At 33.5% G+C, this 9727-nt stretch overlaps 2 protein-coding genes across 2 annotated transcripts; one reads left to right on the top strand and one right to left on the bottom strand.

The window, feature by feature from the left end:
- Positions 1-2392: 2392 nt before the first annotated feature.
- LOC111394828 lies at positions 2393-7027 on the top strand. Its single transcript, XM_023020842.1, has 6 exons — positions 2393-2541; positions 2626-2835; positions 4263-4381; positions 4507-4604; positions 6366-6490; positions 6575-7027. Exons 2-6 carry the CDS (start codon positions 2656-2658, stop codon positions 6731-6733), a joined length of 681 nt encoding a protein of 226 aa, XP_022876610.1. The 5' UTR covers positions 2393-2541; positions 2626-2655; the 3' UTR covers positions 6734-7027.
- Positions 7028-8114: 1087 nt separating this feature from the next.
- On the bottom strand, positions 8115-9529 carry LOC111394826 (phosphatidylinositol 4-phosphate 5-kinase 5-like). The gene is made up of 3 exons (XM_023020839.1): positions 9257-9529; positions 9054-9099; positions 8115-8747 (listed from the first exon to the last, which is right to left on the bottom strand). Exons 1-3 carry the CDS (start codon positions 9360-9362, stop codon positions 8477-8479), a joined length of 423 nt encoding a protein of 140 aa, XP_022876607.1. The 5' UTR covers positions 9363-9529; the 3' UTR covers positions 8115-8476.
- Positions 9530-9727: the final 198 nt, after the last annotated feature.

Here is a 9727-nt window from a genome sequence, read left to right as displayed (position 1 = left end):
CATATAAGAAAGAGAAGTGAACTTCCATGAAGTTCCAATTGTTCCAATTGTTTTACTTTGAGATTGAAAATGTTTTGATATTATATTGAACTTGTTTGGGTGTGGAACTTGCTTAGTTTTCGCCATTAAGTGAATTCATGGGGTTCTATGAAATAATAGATCTAAAATACATAATGAAATTTTTTAATGACGAGTAGGATATGTGAGAATAGAATCAAAATGTTTCGTTGAAAAGTCTAGTTATTTTTTTACTTGCACAGATTTTATATGCATTGTTGTAAATGATGTGATACATTTGTATTTTTATGTTATTTTAGCTTACTGAAATGGAAGTATGTACGCTGATTAGCTAGTGAAATAAACTGTTAAAACTAACTGCACAGATTCAGACAAGTTAATGGGTCTGAAGTTTCCCCTGGTTGTTTAATTTAGGTTAGCATTTAATTGGCACTACAAGAAAGAAGTTGAAAGTTAAAGCTGATTGTTTGTTACACTGATTTTGGCTAGGATCTACACTTTCTTTGGAGCTGATATCTATATGTTACTTCTTCATTTTAATCTATATTTATGTAGACTAGTCTGATTACCTCTGTGAAATTGATGTGAAATAGTACGTCTGCTGCATGATTAACAGTGTTGGGTTGGAGTATTCTGGAGGGATGAGAAGAAAATGTCCTAGAACTTTTGCAAACTAAAGAGTTGATGAGAATTGAACTCTTCCTACTTTATAAGGTAACAGGAAATGAAGTCTTGCAAGAAAAGAAAATTAATACCCTAGTCCTTGCTGCAGATAAAACTTTAATTGGATTGTCTAGGATTCTAAAGTTGTGGGAAGGGTGGCATCTGTCTAATATGCAAATCCAGATGGCTAAATGTGACACCCAAATCTAAACTGCTTATATAGAATTATTTTTTATTGATTGAATACCATGACAGAGGTATTCAATTTTCTCTTCTAACTCGATGCCCTCATTCTGAGGGTTCGTCTGTATAAAAAGGCTAATTTGCCTAATTACAAGGCTGAGAATCAGCCATCACGGTTCATATGGAACGTAAATAGCTTCCTACCATTTATACAGCTGCTATGTATAGTGTCTTATTTAAATTGCTGTCCAATTGATAGTTATGACAATCAAATACTCAAATACTTAATTTCTCAAGTTGCATTTGCATTTCCAGAGTAGTTCTAATAGTGTAGCGAGTGTAGGAATCTTAATTTTTCATTTCCACAAGAATTTTCTTGGTGCGGCTCCCACGATCAGCTTGATATATTCTCACTCACCAATGCTCCAAAAAGTCCAGGTCATGAGCATGCACTACCCTTTTAGGATTAAGAATTGTCATTTGGTATATTCTGTGAAATTAAATTAATTTAAACGTCCCTGAGCTAAATTAAGCCCTTGTTTGAGGCCCATTTTGGAGAAAAATAAGTGTTTTGGAGAATGTCTGGTTAAAAAATAAGGAAAAGCTTTCGATTTACATAAATTTATTTTATTGGAGAATGTGTGTTTGGAAATGAGTTTTGAAAAAAATGAGCTTTTGATAAAATGGGGCTCAAACAAGGGCTAAATTTCGCATGGTTTCGTACTTCAAAGTCACCACTTCTATGGCCAAGATAAGCTACACGTATTGTAAAGTAGACAATATCACTTATACAAACTAAAGTGGTCAATTGAACTCACCAGTCACGTACAAAAGTTTAGGTTGTAAATTGTAAATTATATCGTCCGCACATAATCCTTCAACATATAACCTTATTTGGAAAACTTACTTTTCTTTAATCCGAAAAATCCTTACTTTTTAAAGGAAGCTTAAAAAAGTTACTCTAAGCAACTTTTTATCTACAAAAATGTTTGGATAACTTTAGATTCTTCTTATATTTTAAAGTAAAAATGCTTTTTACATTTTTTTTTTAAAATTAAGATTAAAAAAAGTAAAGTTCCTTTCGAGTTACTTTTTTGTTTACAAAAATGTTTGAATAATTTACATTTCTCTTATTTTTAGTAAAAAAGTTATTCTTTAAAAAAGAAATTTACTGTAGTGTCAAAATAAGAAAATATTTTTCAATCTTAGCAATAAAAAAATGATTCATTTTAAAACTTATTTATTTACTTATAAGTAAATGTACGTGTTCTTTTGTTGATCTATCCAAATTAATTTTATGCGTAATACATCATGTACATTTTCAGGATTGAATAGTCTCGTCCAAACCAATCTCATAGGGGGATTATTTCAATTCGGTGTGACTGAGGATGATATGCTACTTGGATTAGTTAAGTCATGGTATAATTTGTGCCAAACACCATATTGAATAAATATTATCCTTATCCGGTGTAATATAGTCTTCCGAACTTGCTCTCATTTTGTATTATTATTTTTATTATTTTTTTTTTGCATCTTCTCATGTTGGGATTACATGATTGAGTTTTTCCTATGATGTCATTCAGATTTTCTTCTACTGTAACATGGTAGCTTTTCTAGGGTTTTCGGAGGACTAGTACAAGGAATCAAGTAGAGCAGCGTGCCCTTTATCTCCACTCGGTATGTAGGTTGTTCCGTGGTTGATTTTCATTTTGATTAGGTAAACTGTGGTCCATAACTCTGGAAACTTCTGTGTTTGAGCAGGTTTTGACACATCGATCGGGTTCTGCTTCTATGCTCTCCCTCATTTACACGGAGATTCTAAAGATGCTTCGTATGTGGGGTCTCCTAAATTTTGACGTGGAGATTTTCTTCCCTCATGATTCATACAGTTGTCCAAAAGGGTATCACAAACAAAAGAGCAAGGAATCTGATCAATCACATATTATGACTACACAAACTTTACTAGTGGAGGTAATTCATTTGTCTTGCCCCCTTATTTTTGTAGTATACTTTTCCTTCCTTCCATGAAGAGCATTATATTTGTCTTGGCCTTTAGTGTGTGCATTTGAAAGATGTTTGGTGCACTCTTTTGTCTCTTATAAAGATGAGATGAGACAAGCACTGAAAGGGAGTTAGTACTTATAGGGTAATTGTTCCTAATTTGGTGCTGGATAACCAGTCTTCTTCAGTCTTATCTCTAGTGCCTTTTAACACTGTCCTTGCATAAATCCATGAACTTCTTACTTTCCTAGGTAGTAGTCCTTCCAGATTGAATTTTTCTACGGTCTTTTATCTAGAAGCTTCTAGATATATCCACGTGTTTTACTCTCTACGCCACTTTCTATCTAAACCTTTCAGTTCAAAAGGTAAAATTACTATTTACACCCATAATTTACTCCTTACCCACACTTTACAAGCGTAAAACATGAGGTACAACATTTCATTCTCGTCTAATTTTTTGGCAGCCTTCGTGGAAAATCCTATTTCATTTTCCCCCTCTATATTTCTTCCTTCCTCACCTTTTTCCCTACATCTTCCCTTCTTCCTCTCCCCTGACGTCACCTCTGCAGCATGTGGAAAGGGATGAAGGATGGTGGGGGAAGTGTTGAGAATTCGAAACCCTCATTCTATTCCACCAAGAACAATCAATTTGTAGAAAGAAAAACTATGACAATATATATCAAGTATCTAACTTTACAGGTGACCAGCTGAAATTGTCTCCCACGGAGGCATGTTTGGTGACCGATTTGTGAAATATTCATACCAAATATGACAATATGTTTCAACTATCAAATTTTACACATCTCATTCCTTCGTGCATCCTTTTGATTGGTCATATTGAAATATTCAGGTCACCTTGTGTGAACCAATACCCATCTTCTAGGCATTCTTTACCTTTCCTTTCTTATGCCCCTTTATAATAGAAGGCTGTAAGCATCATGGCCCTGCCTCCAGTTTAATATTTCAACAGGCCTTCTATTATTTCTATTAAAGCAAAATGAAATGAAAATTTGAGATATATCAATAATCTATATCTGGGTCTGAGGCTTTTAGATTTAGTTTTTGCGTTCTCTTTGTACTGCTTTCATGGAGTTCAAAAGTGTGGTGATGACCTAAGTTCGAGTTATCCGATCATGCATTTCTTTATTACAATCTTGATATACTAGGTCCATGTCATCAGAGATTTTAATTGGACACACTCAGGTGATTGCAGATCTCACATGAAAATCATACTCAAAATGATTATGACAGAAAGACATACCTCAAAATTTTAGATACTCAATACATAATGTGTAACTTTTTACCAGCAAGCATTTTGTATGTTATCTATCTAATTACAATTTCAACAAACAAGGATTTGTGTTGATTCTGTTATTAATGGTGACTTTCTTGTTCAGATGTTGAAAGATTTGAAGCATGCTTTCTGGCCATTTCAACTTAATCATACTAGAAGTCTGTTCCTAAGGGCAGCACAAGCTGCTCACTGCTCCAATGGATCCAACAACACTAAAGAAAGGTTTTTATTGTATAATTTATACTTAGTTTATCTTCTAAGAATAATTTGCCATATAAGGATTTTGTTTTTCTTTTCATATTATTCTCTCTCGCATACTTCTCAAGCACGTACACTTTCTGATGCAGTGCTGTGGAGATTGCATCTGCCAAGGCTGCTCAGCATAGGCTGCAACGAGGTGTTTGGACCAGTGTTCGTTTTGGGGATATGAGACGTGCACTATCTGGTATATGAATGATCTGGTCTTGTACCTTTATCACCATGTTTTATTATTAACTTCATTAAGGGCACATAGGAAATGGTGAGTAACATGATATGTACATAAATGCTCTAAAGGTTCCTAATATACAAATAGAAAGTTCCGGATAAATATTAAGCCCCAGGTTGATGACCGTTATTTTCAAACTCTTTTTTCTACATACTCATTTTTAACCTCCTCACATTTACATAATAAAATATTCTGCTCATCAACCAAAAACTTTTTCCTACTTTTTAACCACAAATTCTCCTAAAAAATACTATTCAAAACATTGTTTTTTTATAAATAATGGCCACCAAACAGGGGCTAAATTGGACGCTTTAAAAAAGGTTTGCCTATTATCACTAGGCAATGCCAACAATAAAGACTCCTTTCCAATCTCAATAAGCAAATCTATCCTTGACTCAAAATTTTTCACGTTCAATAGTAGTTGGCTTAATGGATGCTATTATTCTAGAAGGAACTACCTTAAATTCGCACCCTCCTTCCATGTCCGTGTTGGTTTGGAAAGTAAAAGTGAGACATGGGTTGAGTTTGGCTTGTATATTACTCTAAAGATCAGGTTATCAACAGAATAGATTATTTCCTTTTGGAGTAATGGACTAAGATAAGTGATGGATTTAAAAATTTCCTTTGCCTTTTCGCAAAAATCATATATAGTAGTTGTTGAATCACTTGATCTAAAAGCTTAAATTGTTAAATATAACCACATTTATCATTAAAATATTATATTGAACACGCCCTCTCACATGTACGTGGGATTAATTTATCCAGATTAAAGGTAATGAGATTTGAATTTTGGACATTTGCCTACTTTGATATTATATTGAACTACGTGATATAATGTTTAAACTGTTAGATATGACCAAATATTTATCATTTAAATATTATATTCAACAGTAGCATATATGTGCTCAATTAGATCTGTAGAGGGAAGTGTTAAAAGTTGTTATTATGCGAAAAGCATAGTTGTCACAAGAAACTACCTGACTTCTGTTGCCCAGGACTGGCTAAATATTTTCATATGATTTTTCCTCATTTCTTAATGAAAATAAATTATCTAAACTCTGCACGTACACAATATTGGAAATTTCCTATTGCTTGGAGTACAATTATTTTTCAGTGAGCCTTACCAAAATTGCATATACATATGGATATATATTACTGTGAAAACATTGGGTATAGAACACAAATAAGGGGACAGAGAGCAAAACGAGAATAGAGTGTGGAATAGTGTGTTATGGTGAAATAAAGTTCTTAGTGCTATATTTTTATGTTTTATTAATTTCTACTCATTTTTATCTCTCAAAGAATTGCTACCTGAGTGGTTGCCCCATTGCTTAGGCAATGCATTAGGATATCACCCAGACTCTCCTAGGTGTTTTGGCCATTACCATTGTGAATGTATATATTTCTTTATGCCCGGATTATGTCAGAATAACACAATTAATAGTGCAATATGTAATGATTTTCTAAATCTACCTGACTATTAGTTCTTGGGAAATAAACAATATGGATTATTTAATAAAAACAAGATAAAATCATATGCTTAAAAGCAGGTTTGTGCTTTTGATTGTTGAGTCATAATGTTTATAAAGGATCTTTATTTCTGCATAAATATACTACCTGTTTGCTGCATTTCAAACCTCGTGAAAACTTCCGATTACCGTTTAAAATTTCTTACTTGTTCTTGTTGCCTTCACATTTAATGATCACGCTCTTTAACAGCGTGTGAACGTCTTATCCTACTCCAAACTGATCCAAAGGAACTAAGAGATTATGCTGTTCTTCTTTACCACTGCGGATTTTATCAGGAAACACTGCACTACCTCAAGCTGTACATGGATACTAAGGTAGAGTTTTCCTATCTGTTGCACTTTGATGTATCAATTTAAACGTCTTATTTGTTTAACTAATGAATCATTAATCAATTGCAGAAGTCCTCTACATCGGAGCAATCATCCCGTTCAACTAGTGACATGGAGGAAGATGCTGTGGAGAAACTAATGGTTCGACTTAACCTCATTTTGATGGAGGGTTGGTCTAGCGACTCAGATAACAGAAATTTCATTTTCAACAATTCTGAACCATGGTAACCTCCGGCATCTAATTCAGAACTTCCAATCATGGAAGTTCTGCACAGTATTCCTCAAGGAACCTATGACATGGAGAAATTGCTTATAAGTATATAGTGTACAGAACTTAAATTTAGCTTACGTCTTGTAATTACAGTGGGTTTTTTCTCAATTTATTCCAACCACAACATAACTGTCACACTTGTTCTTAAGAATAGATAGCATAATGTCGAAAGTTTGAAGTAAGATATCTCTATATAGTCCTGGAACCTGGATTATACCACTTCGAAATGAACTATTTTCATTTATTTATTTATTTATTTTTTTGTGCGTGCTCCATATTCCCATTTCTGGCTTTTTTTTGCCCTTTAAAAGCTTGTCATAATAGAATCTTTGCTGCAATAGAGTTCGATTTTAGGATGGGTTTATAGTGTCCGTTTAATAAAATTTTTGCTTTTGTTTCTTGTAGAAAAGTTTCTTGAGGTAACTTTCTCTAAAAACTCTTAGTCACACACATTAAAAGATGTTAAGAAAAAACATCTTAATTTTCCGAAGCAATTTTTGATTTTTCTAGTCTTCTCAAAACGGTTTCATAGTCAAATGGGGATTGTCTTTCGAACTGCTGATGGGAAATAATTTTCAATCTTAAGATGGTCAGAAATGATTTAAAAAAAAAATAAAAAATTGAGTGAATAATAAACAATATGGGGATGAATTGATGTGGTTTTGTTTCAACTACTCTAAATAATAATGCATAAATTTGAGTGAATAAATCAGTATCGAAGATCTACTTTGGCAAGGAGAATAAAAATTACAGTAGTAGATCAGAAGCCGATTTGATCTAACAAATTAGTTGGACTAAATCAGGAAATAAGACAACAAAAAACACGAAGCGTTGATTCTATGAATACTCGAGAAATTAAAATTTCAGCACACCAATAGAGTGGAGCCCACATTAAATTAAATAATAATATGAATGAGTGGCATCCATCAATGTGCTTTTTGTACAAATTAATGACTTTAATTTACTCAACATTGTCAAAGGTTTCCCAGCATTAACAAAAGCACCTTTGTCAGGTTCTTACACAAATAAACAAGACAAACAACAAAAATATTGAGGTGGGGGAACACTACTTGTGTTTCGTGCCCACCAACCCACTCATTTTTCTTCGAATAAAACGGTTTGTACTGGGAAAAATGTGAGGGAAATTGCCAGGTGATGATGTGACGGATTTTGATTGACTATTTCAAATTTGTTTTTTTGTACAAATTCCAATGAAAATCCGCCATTTGACATTTTGGCAATTTTCCTGACATTTTTCCCGGTGCATGTAGCATCTTTCTTTTTCTTCAATTAGTTGACATACCATATTGAAAAGAAATTCTTGTGCTCACAACAAAATTCATGAAAAAAAAAAGTTGCATAAATTTGGAGAGAGTCTGAAATAGGAAAAGATGACTAAATTCCTGTCACTTTCTCTCTTGACTAAGCATTATTCACAAAAAAAGTTGAATCAACTTGACTTTACACATGATCCAATATGTTAAACAAATTGTATCCAATCCAAGCATCATTTGTTAGAAACTACATGCGCATTAGATTTTATTTTGGAGCAAAATTCTGAAAGGTATAAACACGATGCCTTGCTTCCAATGGAATCTGTATACTCTCCTCAACTTCTGGAACAAAAATATTGGACATCTTCTATTCTTCATGTACATTTGCAGTAGAACTGAATCATTAAATACATGTTCCTACAACTTTCAAGTAGTGTCTTGTCTGAAGATTCTTAATATGAAATCACGAAAACGCCTAGAATACTGGCTCGGGTCAACTGCAGATATTGAATTTGGATCATAATGGAACGACTTGTATGCATGTTCAAGCTTCTTGCTAATATCATAATCTTGCAATATATCAATTATACCCAAGATCAGAATGACATCATAGTATTCCCCGGTTGGTTCCATTACAAGCTCACTATCATTTCTTCTTGTCGCCAGTTCAGCCCGTGCTGGCATGTTCATACCTAATCTAATGGTAATGAAAAACAGCGTCATTAAGTCGAATAGTGAACTTAAAAGCATCTTATCTTTCATACTATTACATTCAGGATATGGTAGATATATCATGATAATAAGCCAGCAGAATCATTTGAGGATCGTGCTGTCAGGTTAACCAGAGATGCTACATGTACAGGAGAATATGTCGGGGAAATTGAGTGCAAATGTTAAACTGAATGTTTTTAATATTTAGGGAAAAAGTAGAGTTCGAAATCTTAATGAAGTTCACACTTCATGGATTAGCATGTTTTATACCGGGTTGGGATCAAGATCTGACCTAGATAGCTCTGGAGCTGTTTCTTCACTGCCTTCGTCTCCATTCCCTACAAAATTTCACTTTCTTCCACTTAAGCGGGTATTGAAAAAAGAAAAAGACATTTTTTTTAATTATATTGCAGAGATCTAACGAATACTGCGTGCTGAACATACACTCAAAAAAAAAAAAGAAAAAAAAAGGATTTATGGAGGTTACATATATACCACTAGGACTTTGCACTTGGGAAATACTAGCCTCCATTGTTGGCCGTGGTTCGCCAGTACGTGAGATTTGTATAAAGTGAATCCCAACCAAAAGACTGTAATCCATAATTCTCTCCTGCTCGAGAAAATTGCAGTCCCTGTCCACTTGCCTGCATAGGGAAAATCTCAGCCTAGGATACAAAATGTTAAGGATATTATTTGTGCTGGATACATCAATGCATAGACTGCTAGTTGAACTATTTCGAGATGTAGAGCCTTTCCTATCGGGAAAATGTTTTTAAATGTGAAATCATTTTGAGAGAAGAATTTTGTGAGAAAATCATTAGGAAATAAAAAAGGTCGTGGATTACAGTTGGTAAGAGTCTAGCCAATAAAACAAGGAAAAAAAAAAAAAAAGGAGGAGAATTGTAAACCAACAAAAAAGAACAAGCCCAAAAAAATTAAAAAAAAAAAAAAAAAAACTCCTATATA

Source organism: Olea europaea, chromosome 5 (genome assembly GCF_002742605.1).
Source record: "Olea europaea var. sylvestris chromosome 5, O_europaea_v1, whole genome shotgun sequence".
In the NCBI taxonomy this organism is placed as follows: Eukaryota; Viridiplantae; Streptophyta; class Magnoliopsida; order Lamiales; family Oleaceae; genus Olea; species Olea europaea.
This window is presented reverse-complemented; position numbering and strand designations above follow the sequence as displayed.